This window comes from Oryx dammah, unplaced genomic scaffold, assembly GCF_014754425.2.
Source record: "Oryx dammah isolate SB20612 unplaced genomic scaffold, SCBI_Odam_1.1 HiC_scaffold_26, whole genome shotgun sequence".
Lineage (NCBI taxonomy): Eukaryota > Metazoa > Chordata > Mammalia > Artiodactyla > Bovidae > Oryx > Oryx dammah.
Genome location: NW_024070210.1, coordinates 50,029,557 through 50,048,897, shown reverse-complemented (window position 1 = coordinate 50,048,897; position 19,341 = coordinate 50,029,557). Strand labels below are relative to the sequence as shown.

The 19,341-nt window shown below is 42.1% G+C and overlaps 1 protein-coding gene across 4 annotated transcripts in view; it reads right to left on the bottom strand.

The window, feature by feature from the left end:
• Positions 1–19,341, bottom strand: part of LOC120853037 (myocardial zonula adherens protein) — a 116,657-nt gene that overhangs the window by 45,036 nt on the left and 52,280 nt on the right. For 2 of the 4 annotated variants that reach the window (XM_040226613.1, XM_040226616.1), the window contains one exon: positions 17,934–18,039. In XM_040226613.1, the coding sequence (XP_040082547.1) occupies positions 17,934–18,039 (106 nt within the window). Of the gene's footprint in view, positions 1–9,301; positions 9,575–10,816; positions 13,509–17,933; positions 18,040–19,341 lie in introns of those variants that run through there. The other 2 variants (XM_040226614.1, XM_040226615.1) reach the window with 2 other exon arrangements.

Sequence of the window (19,341 nt, the reverse complement as noted above, 5' to 3'; positions counted from 1 at the left end):
GATGAGGCAAATGTGGCCAAATCTTGCTGTTTGTTGAATCTAGGCAATGACTCATTATTACTCTCTTTGTCCTGAGTGAATTAGACATTTTTTGTGATTAAATATTTTAAGTTCTACCTGGTGTCAAAAAATATAATACTCCATCATGAAAAGCAAACCATTTATACAAAATAGAACACAAGAAATATACTTAAGGAAAAATGTTCAATGTTGATAAAAAAAAATTTTAATTAACAATTCAAAACAGTCACTAGTTATCCCTTCATATCTATTCAATTTGCCTGAAACTATGGACTGAAAACACTGGTGCTGGAAGGGCGGGGAGAGACGGCCATTCTCATCTGCTGCAGGTGGTGCTGTAAATTAGAATGACCCTTTGGGCAACTTAGCAATAAATATTAAGAGCCATAAAGCTGTTCATACCCTTTGACCTACTAATCCCACTCCTGGGAATTTATTCTAAGGATATAATTCAGCTGTAGGAACAGAGCTATATATACAAAGATGTTCTTACTCCTATTATTTATAATAGAGAGAAAATGGAAATAACCTTAATGTCCAGCACTAAAGGAAGTGGTAATAAATTATGGAATATCAATTTGATGGAATATATTACACAAACACTAAAAACAAATCTATTACAAAATGGAAAAGTGTTTACCAAAAGCCTCAAGGGATAGAAAAACAAGAGTTTACAACGATGAAAGTAGAAGCTGGAAGAGAAGTTAGATAAATGAAATCATTCTGCAGTTAGGGTAGGATTATGGGCAAAACAAAAGTCTGTTTTATTTACATTTCCTTCACTTTTTGTAGGAAAATTTGCAGAAATTATCCTTATTGTGTCCCTTTTTCATTCCTTCTTATATTGTTAAAATTCTTAAAAGCTGACTTTTAAAGTCTTTAAATGATAGGCAAAATGTGTACTGAAGTGAACTAAAATATTCCAAAGTCAGGAGTAATCTTTCATCAAACAACACAAGTGACTTCACACACACACTAGCTGCACCATCTCTGAAGTAATCAGTGAATCAAGAGAAGTGAGAGGGTTAAGGATACCCTCATGAGCAGCTCATAGGAAGAGACCAAGATTATTCTACTCAACTTTTCCCTAGATTTTAGTTTTAAAAAGAAATCAATGCAAAGCAGAGATATCATCTAGGGAAAGAGAGCTGAGGGGAGATTTCTGGGCTAATGTTAGTGTGAGGAGGCACCTTGCCCTGGAGGAAAAAATGGGTGTGGGAAGAATGTAAGAAATCTGAAGCTTCTGATGACAAGGCTCAAGTTTTTCAGCAACTGATGCTTCAAGAAGCAGTCATGCTCTTGCACTAAAAATGAAAGCCGTGCACACTAATTTGCTTTCATCCTTGAGCATTTCTCATAGAAGCATCCTGTACAGTATATTCTGTGGTCAGAGTTGACGTGTTCAAATTAGGGACAAAGGATGCTTAGGCTGGCAGGGAGTGCATGGCAGGCCCTCATGCCCTACAAGGTGTGCCAACTTCTAATTTCAAGTTATTCCCCTACAGATGTCTGCTCCTGAAGCACACACCTCATGCCTTCTCCCAAGTAAGTCATCCAGTTTCTAAAATAAGCAGACTCTCATGTGTCTGGATGGGACTTCCCCGATGGCTCAGTGGGTAAAGAATCTGCCCACAATGCAAGAGACATAGGAGACACAGATTCCCTCCCTGGGTCAGGAAGATCCCCCAGAGAAGGAAATGGCCACCCACTCCAGTATTCTTGCCTGAAAAATCCCATGGATAGAGGAGCCTGCTGGGCTATAGTCCAGTGGGTTGCAAAGAGTTGGACATGACTGAGCAACTAAGCACGCATGCCTACATGTATCTGGGTTTGCCATTATTCTAGCTAACATATGATTCCCAAGCCTTTGGTTCTTTTCCATCATCTAAATCACACTTTTGTGTGAAAAATGCTGTTATTTCTGACTGCCAACTTCAAAGAGCCTTGACATATTGTCTCCTATATCTTACTCCTATAGTAACATAAACTCTCAAAAATCAGCTACTACTACGTTATTACTGGTATTTCTTCCTCCCTAGACTGTCAGCTTCTTGAGAGTAAAGGCCTTGATCAGCTTCATATTCTCAGACACTGAATGAATGAATCAAAGAATCTGTCCATCCATTACCTCTAAACAATCCACCCTGTAGACTTCAGAAACAAAATTGTTTGGAAGACTCTGGGAGGACCAGAGGAACCAAGACAGACTTGCTAAATACATAACCTCCAAAGCACCCCCCAAAATTGGGGGCATCCCAAAATCCAGGGAACCATGCAGGCAGTATGCAAGTGAAATCCATTTAGCACATTTGCTCTCACTTCTTAACTCGTATCAGTTTGTAAATTTGACTGTTAAGAGGTTTATGTACTTCACAAAGCTGCATTTAAATCTAGCTGTCACCAGGTGGTGGTAAATGACCCAAGTTACCAGGCTCAAGTCAAACCATTAAGAAACAAGAAATTAGATGAAGTCTGGAAAATAAGTGCTTCTATCTTACTTACCCAAGAATGTCATCTTGTAGTTAAATTTAAATATCAAACAGCAGGGGGGCTTCCCTGATGATCCAGGTGAAGAATCCACCTTCCAATACAAGGAAGATGGGTTCAATCCCTGGTTGGGGAACTAAGATCCCACATGCCACAAAGCAACTAAGCCCATGGGTCACAGCTACTCAGCCAGGCGACTCAGCTAGAGATCCCGCAAGCCACAACTAGAGAGAAGCTCCCATACCACAGTGAAGATCCTGAGTACCTCGACTAAGACCTGACACCGCCAGAAATCAATTAATTAATCTAAAAAATCAAAAAGTAAACCCTCTTAAAGAACAAAGGGAAGAAACCCATCTTGGTAAAATCTAGAACCAAAACCCATCTTGGTAAAATCTAGAACCTTTTACTTGATGCTAACTCACTGAACTGACATCTAATTTTGTCTTCATTAACAAGTTTTTTTTTTTTAATTTTTGTAATTCAAACTGAATATATGTCTTGTAGCCTAACTGATTATGCAGGAACAGGCCAGTTTGATATTTAAGGCGGGTTTAGGGGGTCATCTAGTTTCTAAAACGGTAACAGCTTTTCTTTAGCCACAATTGAGTTACCTGGATAGATGGCTGGAGCCAAGCAATCCCTTTCAACTATAGCCACTCACTGGAGTCACCTGGACCAAGTCCACTTCTAGGCTCTACTTCAGAGATGGTCTCTTACTCAAAAACCCTCCCAAGCTTCTAAGAGGGAGGGACATATTAGGAGTTTGGGATTCACACACACACACTACTATATATAAAAGAGATAACCAACAAGGGCCTACTGTATAGCACAGGGAACTATACTCAACATCTTGTAATAACCTATAATAGAAAAGAATTGGTGATATATAACCAAATCACTTTGCCATACACCTGACTCTAACACAACATTGTAAATAAACTACACTTCAATAAAAGAAAACAGTAACAAAACAGAGCAACCCTCCCAAGCGGTCTAATGTTCCAGTTCCCTAGTGTGGACAAGAGATGCTTCTGCTGTGGTCCCACTTTATCGCCCCAGTTTCCTTTCCGCCAGCTTTGGCCCACAATGAACCCTACGAAGAAGCCACTCCATCCTCTGGGTGTGCTGTGAACACAGTGGGACCTCTGCCCCAGCTGGCCTTCACCAGGCGTGGCCTCCCACCCTCCATGCCCTTCTCCACCAGGAAATCTGCTGGCCGGGGTACTCCACAGTCGTCACTTCCCAGGCTAGCTCTTGCCAAGTCCTCCAGGCTGCCTTTACATCTGTCTCTGTTCATTTCAGCCCTTCGAGCAAACCCCTCACAGGAACCGTCACTGCCACTACCACGGTCTGTTTAGGTCTTCCCCTTGCACCAGACAGCAAGCCCGCACGGAACAGATGTTTAGTGTATCGATTATCTTATATGAAAGAGCGGTCCTCTTAGGAGGTGAAATCACTGCTATCCATCCACACATTTTTATAAACTGCTTTGGAAACAGATTCCTATAGTGAAAGGATCCCTCCCAATTTCTTTCAAAAAGGACCTTGTATGTCAACCATACTAAAATGAAATTATACAAAAACTCAGTAAGGTCCTCTTATGGATTCACAACAACCCCCGGAGGTTGCAAGGCTTGTCAGCTTCCTGGAATTTTTTCACATTGGTGACAGACATGAAAGACACGGGTCATTTCATGTTAGATGTCAGAATGTGATACAGCCTATAATTAAAAGGATGTGAATAGTACCCGACTGTGCAAGACTCATGAAACATAACTCAGTACGGAGGTTGGTGATGTGGAGAGAAATGAATGAATATAAGAAATAGAGCAGCAAATAAGTACTAAATACTAGATAGCACTTGATACTTTTTCTTTAAGAGATTATGCTTTAGGGTGTTTTCTCTTACCAGCTGGAAAATGATAATACACATATATCTGCAAATGCCTTTAATAAAACAGGAGATACACTGAAACGGGGCATAATATAGAAGGTACATTAAAACTGACTGTCACAGTGAATTAAACTGTTTAAAATCTTGTAAGAGTAAGGAAATTAGATTTTTTTAATCCAAACTAAGTTTATGATATTATTGTTTATTTTCTCTGAAATTTGTTTTGTTTTCATTCTAATTTTAAGAATAGCCAAGGAAAGTAAACCAAGCACTTTTATTCAAAATCAGTGTGATGGTTGGTATTTGTGTGTGTGCTTATCATGAAACTCAACACATTAATAAAAAGTTTCCAAACCTCTATCACCAGTACCTCTTTCTGTTGCTCTTTCTAATGGACTCATAAAGCCTTTAAGATGAATGGTATAGAACCCTAATTTGACATGAAAGATGCTAAAAATAAAGCAAGTTATAAAACAAATAAATAAAAAGACTTTCTACTTTAAACCACCTTGGTAAAGAAAGAAGTCATTTTCCCATTGAAAATATACCAAAAATGGACACCTGCCAATCAAAACCTCTAATCAAAATGAGAGAACCGGAGTTCTGAATTCTAGGTCAAAGAGAAGCAATGGGATACTTGAATATGAGTCTTTCTCGACTTTTCATGGGAAATGCATGCTGCTCAATTATTTGAAAATTTTACAGAAAAATAGACTGATGATCCCTATTATTGTTACCCACACTGAACCCCCAGTTACCCAGAGACCCAGTGGACTGACTGGGTTACAGCTGGCACAGGACAGGCAAGAATCTTCTAGAACTCACCTGGGGTTTTATCACCTCCCCTTGCTCCCTCTTGTCCTAACCCAGCCTAGTTTTCAGCTCAACATGCTGTGATCTGGCAAATAGTTTTCTCCATTTCTCTCAACAAAATAGGAATTGTGCCTGATACCCAAACACCTCACCATGAAAACTGAGAACAATTGATATCTAATACTCTTCCTCTGAAAAGGTTTTGTTTTTTTTTTTTGCTACAGTTTCTCTTTATTCTATTTTATAAGTGCTATAACAGTGTAATTTCATAGTTACATATTTTTAAAAGTGCATTCCCTTTGGAAAAAGCCACCACAGAAAGAATTTAAAAATAAGGTTACCTTCTTTTCTTAAAAAATGATCCAACACAGGGGCCTATGACAAGACGAGGCTCTGCCCTGCACTAATGCAGCATGAAAGGACAGTTTAAAAAGGACAAGGAAAATGGTACCTTATCTCATTCTGGGGGGAGCGGAGGGATGAGTTAAGGCCACAACAAAAGGAAACTGAAAAATTGCTAAATGAAGCTCTGAGTGGGGAAAATGAAAAATCAATGAAGGAACGGAGGGAAAAAGGTACATTTTTCATCTTCATGATGTTTGATTGGGTCTGGAGAAATTCATTTTCAATTAATGTGTCTTGTGGCATTCAGCCAGGCCAGATATGAACAGGGCACACATTTTAATCAATTTTTTTCTATTAAGTTTGAAGTAATATATAATCATAGAACTATACTATTCTAAAGGATCAGTTGAAACTGGCTTCTGTGGTAAAGTAATCTAATTTGGTTTGATTTCTATCTTATATTACAGATCACCCCACTTCTACTGAAGAAGAACCAGCCCCCTGAATCTCCTGGGTACCCACTCATAACTGGACTAAACAAACATCAGTGAAGGATGGATAAACTGGCATCCCAATCTGTGGGCATTCACTGGCAAGGAAGAAAAAGAGCATACTGGGCATCAGGGCTTTTGCTGGCTTAGCTCATTATTCTCAGAAACAACCCTGAGAGTCATTACCCCCATAGACGAAGGAACTGGGGTTCCTAGAGTCTCATCGTTCATTCACTCAACATCAGCCGTGAGCCAGTGCTGGGTTCCAGGAGCACAGCCGTGAGCCAGGGAGACCCGGTCTCCGCCTGCAGGGAGCCAGCACGTGGAGAAAGAAGTGCATGAGTTAGCACAATAGGGGAGCAGGCAAGTGATGTTTGGTTCCCCTCCTACCCAGAGACGGAATGCACCAGCCATCTGCCGATGGCGTGAGGGAAAGGTTCAGACCACAGGACCAAGAGGGGACCAGCCCGTCCCAGCTGGCCTGGAACTGCCTAGGTTTTAGTCTCATGTGTCAGGAACCTTCTCCTTTGCAGGCAAACCAGGACCGTTGGTCACCCAAGAGCTTGATGCTGGCAGAGCTGAGACCTAAACCCACGTCTTTCTCTTGACAAGGCCTGGGCTCTTCTGTTCACACCAGCCTGAGGTCCAGAGGGTGGCCTCTGTCCTCCCTGTGATGACAGCCTATCTCGGCAGTGCTGCCTGCAAATTAGGCCAGGCAGGGAAGAACACTGGCAGGCAATACCTTCTTTTGCAAACGGTTTGCTGGGGCCCTACGTCTTAAGGCTGCTCTTTTCTCCTCTGTGACTTTAGAGGAAGGTGAGGTGGGAAAGCAGGAAGGAGGGTCCTCTAAGCTTCCCTGGATGGACACAGGATCAGGGACAAAAGACCACACACTGAACAGGAATATCCAGGGAGAGAAATGTTTCAGGCTAAACAATCAGCGGATGTACAGGCATAACTCGTTTTACTGCACTTCGCTTTGTGGTGCTTTACACATACCGCATTGCTCACAAATTGAAGGTTTGTGGCAACCCTGCATTGAGCAAGTCTGTCGGCACCATTTTTCCAACAGTATTTGCTCACCCTGTGGACCTCAGGAACTTCCTAGGTTTTAGTCTCATGTATCTCTGTGTCACATTCTGATGATTCTCACAATATTTTAAATCCTCCACGGCAGCAAAAAGATTACGACTCACTGAAGGTTCACATGATGCTTCTGTTGTTGTTCAGCCGCTTAGTCATGCCTGACTCTTTGAGACCCCATGGACTGTAGCCCACCAGGCTCCTCTGTCCATGGGGATTCTCCAGGCAAGAATACTGGAGTGAGTTGCTATTTCCTTCTCCAAGGGATCTTCCCAACTCAGGGATGGAACCCACATCTTCTGCATTGGCAGACAGGTTCTTTACCACTGAGCCACCAGGAAAGCCCCAGATGATGGTTAGTGACCAGTTTTTAGCAATAAAGTATTTTTAATTAAGGTCTGTACATTTTTTTATACATAATGCTATTGTACACTTAATACACTACAGTATAAACATAACTTTTATATGCACTGGGAAACCAAAAAATTCATGTGGTTCACTTTAATATTTGCTTTATTACAGTGGTCTGGAGCCCAACCTTCAGTATCTCTGAGGTAGGCCTGTATACAGAAGCACCCAGCTCCACACCTGAAACAAAGCTGATGCTTAAAAAAAAAGAAAAAGTGGCTTAAAAAAAGGTTCCTATTGATAGATGTGCACTACTATATACAATATAGATAATTAATAAGGACCTACTGTATAGCACAGAGAACTCCACTCAATACTCTGTAATGACCTACATGGGAAAAGAATCTTAAAAAGAGGGGATATATGTATAACTGATTCACTTTGCTGTACAGCTGAAACTAACACATCATTGTCAATCAACTATATTCCAATAAAATCTTTTTTAAAAAAATAAAGATTTGTTTACTAATTGTGTCAATTCTAAGACAAAACAAAACAAAAAATAAAGGAGGCTTCAATTAAACATACACACATACACACGCAGGTACACGTCACACAAACACATGTTCCTAAAGTTCAGATGGTCTGGAACATGGACCCTCACCTGCACTGACCGGGACTCTCCAGGGAGCCTCTGAGCTGCCCTTCTTGCCCCTCTCCTCTCTGATTCTTCAAGAAACCCCTGCCAGAGGCATTGGCAATGGGGAGCCATCGAGGAATCAGGAGCTGAGAAACAAAGGACGTTATCTCGGGTTGTTGCTGCTAACCCACCACAGTTAGGCTCAACCTACATTTCCAGTCTCTTCATCATTACTCCCTGTCATCATTACAGTTGTCATCTCAAACTGGGATATTGCTCGCTGAACTCACCTTATACTTTCTGGCCTTCACGCTTGTGCCTTTAATTGATTCTATGTCTAGTCTGGCATGTCCTTTTCCACCTACTCAATCCCTGCCTAGAAAAATCTAACCCATGCTGCAAGACCCAGTCAAATATCACCTCCTCCCTAAAGTTTCTCCATGCACACTAGAATTAGTGAGTATTTGCAGGCACTGACCTACGCCCTTAGTGTACATTCTTTCCATCAACAACCTCTGAAGCAGGTATTATTATCATCACTCACATTTTTTGATAAGGAAATTAAATGTTGGAGAAGATAAGTAAATTGCTCAAGATATAAAGCCCAGTGAGAAGCAGAGGCAGGATGCAAAGACAGATTTAATTTACTTGATGCCTACAAACTTAACCACTGTGTTCTCCAGTTTCTATGTCCTCAGCACACAGCTCATTGCCTGCTCAACCCTTATATTCTGCCTTGAGTTATAACAGCTTTAATCCAGCAGGTCTCAGCTCTGCCAGCATCAACCAGAAAATCCTTTGAGGGCTTTGAGGACTCAGGTCTGTCTTTGCATTTGGTTCATAAAAGGTGCTTCTTAAATGTTTACTGGCTGACCCATCAAAAAGCACTCTCCATAAACAGGGCCTAGCTCTTCATCACCCCCACTCCCACTGCTGTATGTGGAAGGCTGACTTTCCTGCAAACTTTAGCACAGAGGCAGGGGAATGGGAATATATAAAGACAGTGGCGCAAAGGCTTGATAAAGGCTTGATAAAGGCTGAATGAAAAAAGTAAGTGGTGGAAGGATGGACTATTCAATGAATGGTGTTAGAGAAACAAGCCTTCCATGAGGGAATAAAAGGTGAAATTTCTATCCATACTATATACACAAAAAATAAATTCCATACAGATTACTCTTTATTTGTTCAATAAAATTTATTGAGCACTTATTATATGCCAGTGACTATTCCAAGTGTTGGGGATACAGGCATGAATAAAACAGACAAAACCCACTGCCCTCAGAGAGCTTACATTCCAGTGGAGAGAAAGAGACAATACATAAACAAGCAAAACAGGTAAGTGTAGGATATAGCACAAGATGATAAAGTGTTATGGAGAAAAACAGAGTAAGGAAGAACGATGGGCAAGAACGTGGGGGCGGGGGGGGGGTGCGGGTGGTGATTACAGACCTAAAAATGAAAAACACAACTCTAAAACTTATGACAAACAAGACACACAACACAGCACAACAAGACTGATAATTTTATAACAAAATTTTTAAAATGTGTATATTATACAAAACCCCATAAACAACCAAAAACCATGAACTGGGAAAAGATAATAGCATGCAGTTAGTTTGAGAAACAACTAATATTGGCAGTATACAGAATTCCTACAAATCAGCAGGAAAAAAAGAAAAACCACCAAACAGAAAAATGAACAAAAGATGTGAACAACCAATTTATAAGAATGGAGCTTGACTGCTGAGAAGTTTAGGGTCAATTTCTCTAGTTGTAATGAGCAGTTACCAGGCTGATGCAAATTAAAACTAAGCCAAAGAAATATTATTTCACAACTGGCTAAAATTATAGTCTAAGAGGTGGTGAGGATGTGGGGAAATCTGCCCTTATACATGACAGGTAGAAGTCTATGCACACTTTGGAGAGTGACACAGGTGAGACTGTGCCAACCCCAGTCCCTGGCAATTCCTCCTCTAAGTTTATTCCCTCGATAAGCATAGACACATGTACAGTATTGTTTGTAAAAGAATAAAAAATTGGAAACAAGCTAAATGTCTATCAAGAGGATACATTATAATATATTCAGATAGTGGAATATTAGAGAGCCATCAAAATGAATAATTAAGATCTAGTATATGGAACAACACCAAAAACAAAATTGGGGAAAAGAGTAAGTTTCAAAATAAATACAATAAAATTTATTTATACACTATATATAAAATTTTACACCTTGTTTTACTATTTATTTGTATTTTGTCCACACAACACAGCATGTGGGATGGTTCCCCGACCAGGGGTTAGACCCAGGCCCCTGTGATGAAAGCACCAAATCCTAACCACTAAGGCACCAGGAAACTCCCTGCATACCTTTTTAAACCCAGAAACTAAGCTATATATTGACAATAAACATATGTGTGTGTAGTAAAAGCAGAGAAACATGGTCTGGATAGAGGTCAGTTGCCTCTGAAGGAAGCATTGGGACAGGATTGGGTGGAGGGTAAGAAGGACAAAGATTTGAAATGGGAGGAGTAAAATGAGAACTTCTTTAAAGTTCTTTATTTAGGAAAAAATACAAAATATGCCAAAATGTTAATATCTTTCAATTCCAGAAGAGAGTACATGGGTTTTATTTTTATTATTCTCCATATTTAATTTTTTTCCCAGGCCTTCCCTGGTGGGCCAGTGGTTAGGGCTCTGCGTTTCCAATGCAGGTGGCACAGGTTCAATCCCTGGTTAGGGAGCTAAGATCTCACATGCTGTGCAGTGAGGCCAAACAAAACAAAAATTATAATTTTTTCCAACTGCTAAAAAAAAATAAGCAAAGAACGAGGCTAGCTTGGGAGTCAAAAATCTGGGTGTGGGCCTAGCACCATCATCACCTGTGGAGAGGCTGCTGGCAACTTATTTTTTTAAGACTAAGCTTCAGTTTCTTGTACTAAAAAATGGTGCTAATAATACCGCCCACAGAGAATTAACATGGCATGGGAGGTCTAGATGCACAGCCATGCAACACGACGAACACCCACTCTCTGAGAGTTACTCAGATGAGAAGCACAGTCACAGAGACTGCCACGGACAGAATATGAGCCTCCACGTCTCTGAGAAATATATCTGAGCCAATCAGAAATGATTTCAACAAACAGAAAGTGGGTTCAATGACATTTACAAAGAAAAGACCTTCTCCCTTGAAAGGACAGTTCGAATCGTGAATACATTAACCAGTACCAGCAATACCATGAACCTGCAACATTTCAATAATGCATAGAAAAAAGGTTTACATCTGTGTGAGCTTTCTGACACCTTCTCAAACCTTCATATTTTACATCAAGCATCTAAGATTTTTAAATCAAGAAGTGGCTAATATAGTGTTAAACACCAGAATTGAAAACTGTAACATTTTCAATTACTGTAAATTCGGCCTCAGCTTATTTGGGCAGGAGTGTGAGCAGCCCTAGGACAAAAGTATAGTCTTAAAAAAGAGTCCAAGGCTTAGGATCCAATTAAGGGTTGGAATGGGGTGGCAGTGTGAGTGGGGGCGGGGGGGCAGGGTTTGAGCACCTAACTCATGTTTGATGTAATAAGTCAGGTTCACACCATATCGCTGTCCTGGCAGGAGCGGTAAACTGAGGCACATGGGCAAAGGCAAGGAGGAGCAGATGGAGGGAGGTCCTGAAAGGCAGGGGACCCAGATCTAAGAAGGTCCCCAACCAGACCAGGAACCAGCATCAGGCCAAGGCGGAGGTGTATGGGTCATCTAGTTAAGGCAAAATTTCGGAGGCACTCTCAGGGTCTCACAGACAGTCTCAGCCCCTCACTCACTCTCTGCCCCACAACAGAAGGCTCATCTGGCCCCAGGACACTACCCATGGCCCAAAAGAGAGAAGGAACTCCCAGAGCAGGGCAAGAGCACACAGTCCTAGGACAGAGGCCCACATGGGTGCCCTACTTTCTCCAGAAGTCATTACATTCCCTGGTTTGATATTATTTCACTTTTTGAAGCTGAGTAGCGAGTCTACTCCACTAGAACAAATGCTAATAACTTTTCCACCACAGACTTTGAAAAACACGAGGGCAGTAATGGAATCTCTAGCAACAATGTAGGTCCCTACGGTAGAGTGATATCTAGATGAGCAATTCTCGGATCCGACTCCAAGCTCCCTGGTGGCAGTTGGGAAACCCAGCAGAGTATCTGGGGATCTGCATTCAAACAGAACACTGGCGGAGAGTAAAACTACATTGCCAGTTCACTACTCAAGTGAGAAGTTATCCATGTGCTCCCTTTCTGCTGCACAGAAACATCTAAAAGGAGGACCAAAGCCAACTAGTGACTAGAAAGCATTTACCTGCCCACTTGGCCACAGAGACGTGGATGGAGTGGAAAAAACTACCCAACGTCTAAATGACACCCACCCCCTTGATGAACCCACTCCATTACTAGGCTAATACCACCCACTGACTATTATTACCGCTGCTGCTACTACAATTCTCAGCAACACTGTTTAGTTGAGATACCAGGGCCTGTGGCTGTCTCAAGGCCTCTATAAAAATATAGCATGCATGAAGTACATTTCACATCAATATATTGGGTGAGTCAAAAAGTTTGTTCAGGTTTTCCCATAAGACGTTATGGACATTTCAGCCAAATACATTTCTCTTTTCATCAGATATACTTCTTTTCATGAAGTGAGTTGAGCTGTGTATTCGCGGTGATGGAAGCAAACCAAATGGACTTAAACAAGGACAGTGCTAAGATGACTGGTGTTGTATCTTGATTTAGCAAGACATCCTCAGGGCCACTTCCCACATACAAATATAATCAAGCGACAGAGACACTTGGCTGCTTCTGTATTTCCTGGGGTGTGATCAGGTGGGGAGCACTTCCTCCCAGAGCACCGGAGTTCTTCGAGCCTGCTTCCCATCTCCTTGGCAGGCGTCCTTGATAGCTTTTCCATAAATAAGGCTTCAATCTCCAAGATCTTAGGACCAGCCTCCACCTGGCACTTTTAAATTATATTTTAGTACTATGGTTCACCACAGTTCTTTCTTTGATGTCTAGGAACCCACGTTGCTAGAAATACTCTGTGGGTCTTGGAGTTCTCTTGACTCTGTAGTGTCAGGCCATAGAAGCTGAGGTTACAGAATGTGGGTGTTTCCACCAATAAGAGCCCTACGTCATCACATTTTCCTTTCAATAGCACGTCCTTCGTGTTTTGTTTATCCGCTCATCACACATACACACCACCTCTTCCCCGCAGAGAGAGTACAATTGTTCTTCTAACCACGAACAATGAAAGCAACTGCTTCCAACCCGGAGCAGGCTACCATTTTGTTATCTTCCAAAGAGCCGGAGACTAAATCTGGAGAAGAGCTCGTGGGACATGATCTGGAAACAGGGCAATTGAGCGGGTTAGGGTTGTGGGCTCATGGCCACGGCTCCTTTCCCCTTCCCCCAGGTGGCTAATTATCTGAATCTTCTAAACACAGGGTACTTGGTGAAAACGTGTTTTGCACTGTACATTTCAGCACACCGCACCACACAAGAATTTTAAAATAAATTGCGTGCTAACAAATGATGGATCCATGTAAACGGGAAGATTCTTGGAACTGAGAGAATTTAGATTTTTTTAATTGCTTTCCTCCAGATAATTTTCCCCTGGGTAGAAAGCTGCATTGATTGGCAGGGGACTGGGCCTTGATGAGAGCAGGGAAGGAGGCGTCAACCCCCTGTTGACTGAAGATATTTAAAGGTATGTCAGATGTTCACTGCTCGCGCTGTAGGTTTCTTGCAGCCGTGTGCTCATCCCTGATCTCCTGTGTCCTTTAGCAGCAAGCTAAAGAACTCTACCTGATTTGAGACAAAAGACCCAGACCCAAGACAGCTTGGCAACTGAAGACTGAAGCCCAAGAAGCAAGGATGACTGGAACTCAGCTAACAGCAGATAGTAAGATCCAGGAGGGCAGAGCCACTATCTGCCCCGCCCCCAACTGGTGCCCAGCCCCAGCAAAGAGAAAGTGCAGGCAGGGATCTGGTAAATGGATGGATGAGTGAGTTTCTTCATGACCGTTAGTTTTTTCAGTGCCTCTGTATTTTCTGGAAAACTCTTGAAAGTCTAAAAGGGGCATATTTGGGCGCACGCGCGCGCGTGTGTGTGTGTGTGTGTGTGTGTGTGTGTCTATTTGTCAGATCCAGAACTAGTCAGAAGAACTAGTGGTGGGAGGGAGATGACCAATCCCTGATAAACAGCACAAAAGGAGGCTTAACTGAGTACAAAGATCTAGCTAAGTGGGGGTATCTGCTCTCACACTTCACACAAGATACTCTGTATCTTTTCTCAGTGAACTTGACCCAATAAGATACATATTAATCCTTCATTTCAAAAGGGCCCCCTTTTACACGCACAAATCCCTGTGGAAGTATACTGTCCCATACAATGAAAAATCATTATTGAGCTAAGGATGGCAATACCAAGATTGGTTAATTTTTATTTAGTATATTTTTAAGAAATTACACTCCACTGGAGTGGAAGTGAATATGCTGCTTAACATGTCAGGATTCAAAGAACCTCAGTAACAATACCTAGATGTTTTGAGAAGTAGGAGCCTATCATTTTAATAAACCAAATTTCTTCACAGACATTATGACTCAGATGACAGCAACGATGGATGGGGACTGTATTCCTACCCCTGTTGAGTATGAAGCCGTCACAGGGACAGGCTTCCAGACTTCATGGAAGAGAGGGAAAACTGTCCCTAACACTGGTGACACGTAAAGGTTGCCTATCTTCCAGTCCAATTTGCCTCCATGTCTGGGTGGGTGGAGTTCACAGAAAGCACTTCTCTTCTCAAGCCAGAGTTGAGGACTCCACATGACTAATTCAGCCACCTAGATTTTTCAAAATTTGGTCCAAATTTAGAATATCTTTGCTGATTTCATTCATTATGCAAAGCAGTGAAAAGGCTGAGATCCTATCAACAGCACCACCTAGTAAACAATAGAGAATCCTTTATATAAAGAGTTTCTGTCTTGTCTTCTTCTCTCCTCATAAATGCATACCTGATTAAGGGCTAAATGCCTTTCAGGGCAGCCAGTACTACAAATGTTTCCTTTATGTTGAACAGAAAGCTGAAATGTGCCTCTTTGCAAGTGCCACCCAGTGGCTCCAATCTGGCTTTGCATTGCAATACAAACGAAAATATATCACCTCTTCTCCATGACAGTTTTCCTAAGCTGTGAACTCCCTTCTCATGTCTCCCTGTGGCCATCGCCTGTCCAAGTCCTTCAACCATTCCCTGGATTACTAGAGTTCTAGGGTTCTAATACTTGCCAACCTCATCCTGGACTTCTCAGTGTGCTCATTTGTCCCTTTTCCATGTTTCTAACTTTTAAAAAAAGAATTGGCTACAGTGATTGAGATTTTAAACCATCCTCCTGTTGTATGAGTTAACACGGTGTACAGGACAAATACCTTAATTTTTATTAGCTGATAGAAGTAATTTTTAGTTTAAATTTAGAATTAAAGCTCTTCTCTGTCTCCACCTAACTGTTGAAACCCAGCTGGCCCCAGCTGGCCTCTGAGGATGCCATTCTAAATTTCAGCCTGCGATTTCACTTCAATGGTTGGTCTTTCAGACATCATCGGCACTTAGAATAGCTATATTTGGGAGATATTACATCAGAGACACTAAAGCAAGATATGGACAGTGATCTTTAGATGCTTCCTTATTTCCATATATAAATACTCCCCTGTGCTGTGCTAAGTCATTTCAGTTGTGTCTCTTTGCAACCCTATGAACTGCAGCCTGCTAGGCTCCTCTGTCCATGGGATTTTCCAGGCGAGAATACTGGAGTGGGTTGCCATGCCCTCCTCCAGGAGATCTTCCAGACGGGGGATCGAACCCCCATCTCTTACATCTCCCTGCATTGGCACGTAGGTCCTTTACCACTAGCACCACCTAGGAAGTCCTAATTATTCCCCTACTGCTTCCAAATCGGTATGTTTATTAGATTCCAGAAGTAACTTAGAATTCTAAACTTGAAAATGTCTTTTTAAAAAGACCTATCAGGGCTTCCAGTGTTTAGCGGTGAAGAATACACCTGCCAATGCAGAAGACACAGGTTCAACCCCTGGCTGGGGAAGATCTCAGGGCAACTAAGTCTGTGTGCCACAACTACCGAGCCTGTGCTCTACAGCCCAGGAATCAACTACTAAGCCCTCATGCCACAATTACTGAAGCCACGCACCCCAGAGCCCAAGCTCCACAAGAGAAGCCACCACAATGAGAAGCCCTCACACTGCAACCAGAGCGTAGCCCCTGCCCGCCGTAACTAGAGAAGCCCCACAGAAGCCCCGAGCAATGCAGACCCAGGGCAGCCAAAAAATAAGTAGATTTTTTTTTAAAAAAGACCAATCATTAAACCCTTACAGACGAAAACTGAATCAGAAGCCAATGCACGTGAGGTTTTATGCACTGTTCTCTAATATTAGACAGGGAAACAATGCAGACAGTACCCTGTGGTGAGGTGGGAGAAATGCAGTATGCCACAGCCAAGGAGCCCCTTGGGGAAATGAGGGGCAGCTGACCGCAGACACCATGAGTGTGGAGTCAGAAGCAGAAAAGCCACAGTCTGACTGCCACGGCTCCTGAGATCCTAACTGTGACAAAGTGATGCTTTTCCTTCGGAAACATTCCTGACATCTACCCAGTGCTGATATGGGGCAAGAGCTGCCCATCACTTCTGCTGGCAGTGCTCCTGCCCAGCCAGGCCAAGGGACCGTGAAACTGCATCAGGATTTCCTCATTTGAGCCCCTGCTCCCCCTTCTCCTATTCTACTCCACCCGGGCCAATCACACTGTGTTAGTGGGCTTCTCATTTGAGTGAAGATTTTATCTAATGTGTGTTTATCCTACACACAATTGAAAAAGGTGTCCCTCCCCATCCTCACAATTCCCTGACTTTAGCCCCACTCATAGCTCCAACATTTTAGAGATTAATTTAAAAAAAGATATATGTTTAATCTATCATATGTGTAAATTATTAGAAGTAGATACTTTTCATTTTAATAATGCATTAACAAGTAACTTTTCAGAGTTGTGCTTAATATAAGCACATATAATGCTTTTTTCAGTTTTTCTGCTGCCGACCAAATGTTTAATTAAAACGAAACCTTTGCAACTTAGAGAATGAGTCCCTAGGGACTTATAACCTTGTTAGTACTAACTGCTCTTGTTTCTGATTTTTTTAACTGAGTAAGAAAAAGATAATATGTTGTACACAGCATGGATTTTCTCCTATGGAGCATACCACAAGAGAGAGACAGGTTACTATAACACAACTTAAAAGAAAATTTTTTTTCCTCCTAGAGAAATATAAATGTTCAACTTACCTGTTTTTCATTTAGAAAAACAGGATAGTAAACTATGTCCAACAATTAGTAAGCACGTACCTTGGTTTCATACTATACAGTTAAAGAGAAAAGGGACCCTTTGGTCCCTGAGCTGAAGGCACCCACCCTCTTAGGGTGGTGAACTTATGAAATGTGAACTTAGGGGGTGAACTTATGAAATGTGCCTCCCAGCTTTCTTAACTGTAACCTTTTGATCTGGAGAGAGCCCTCTTTTAGAGGGATCATCACTAGTCCAAAGGCGACATATGAGGAGCTTCTCCTTTGGGCCAAGACAGCAGTGGCCTGAGCTAGTTCACTGCAAACTACAGAAGACGGAGCTGAGAGTTATATCTGTCCCTGCGGCTGAAGAGTCCCCACCACAGGAAGCAATCTCATGCCCATGACCCTTCACAAGGACTCACCTCCTCAACCATCTGCTTGACTTTCTTCTGCTGGCAATGCACCATGTCATCTAGGTGTCGGATCCGCTCCCGGAGGCTGGCTGACGCCTCCTCCAGCTGCTGATACCTAACACAGATAGAAGACAGAGCCAGTGAACCCTTGACCAACGCAGCATCACCAGCACACGAAGTCACCGCTCGAAAGAAACACCGCCCAGAACAAGATGCACTCTTCGTACTTTGTATGTATCCTAGTTTATTAACCACCGACCAACCACCCCACTGAAGAAGGAACACAGGACCCTTTTTCTAATTCCCACTTGCAACTTTCACCCTGTGTAAAGACAGTTACTTTACCTCCCAAGAGCTGAGAGAGAATTTTTTTTTTGCACCACTTACAGATATGAGAGACTGTTTCTTTGGGGGTTAAAACAACATTGGAACATCCAGTAATTGCTACAATTAGGAAAACAGAGAAGAGTCTAGCAACACAACAACATATCTGAAATCAAGTGGCAGAGTACTGGGAAAGCAGGAATTACAGTTGTTCCACACATCATTTATTTTGAAAAAATGGGAAATATGCTGAAACACCCTTCCTCCATCAAAACAGAATAGACCACCTCAGAAAATATTTCATGTTAAAAAAAAAAAAAAAACAGCACAGATTATCCTCAGACTCTACTTGGTTCAAATAAACCCAAGGAACCAACAGATGGACTCTTTCTTTGGGGCCACTAAACTAGAACTCAGACAAAGGGTCTGGTGGTCTGCTTACCACTTCCCATCTCTGCTGGGTCCCTCCTTAGCACAACCTTAAAGACTAGGGAGGATTCCTAGAACTCTGCAAACTCTGATGTCACGTAAGAGGAAGGAGAACAGGTATTTTTCAGCATACATTGTGGCAGGCAGTACAGCCAACAGTTCTCTCACAATAATAACCCAATGAGATGGGCACTATTAGTATCACTTTAATTCATCCCACTTTAAGAAAGAATTCTTATTTTACAGAGAAGCAAAGGATCTCAGGCAGATTAAGTAACTTGCTCAAATGCTCAGCACATGCCAACCTCGTTTCCCTTCACTAAAGGGCCACGTGTGGACTCTCTGCCATCTGGTTTCCAGAATAGGCAGTTCATTGATCCTGCATTTCCCATGCAGGGCTTTATATACTCACAGACAAGGGACAAGGCAAGGTTTCACTGAAGAATGTTTGGAAACAAAGACATTGTAAAATTCATTTCCACGGCAATGGTATTAGTCACTGTTGAGTTTTCTCATCAACAAGGTGCATCCTGTGGAGCTCAAGGTTATGAGGAACATTTATAGACAGAACTTTGGCACTAGTGACAGGCATTGACGTGTTCCACTGTTCTAACAACCACCCCTGGGCTGCAAGATGTGGCTGGAAGCTCCCAGTCCAGTGTTT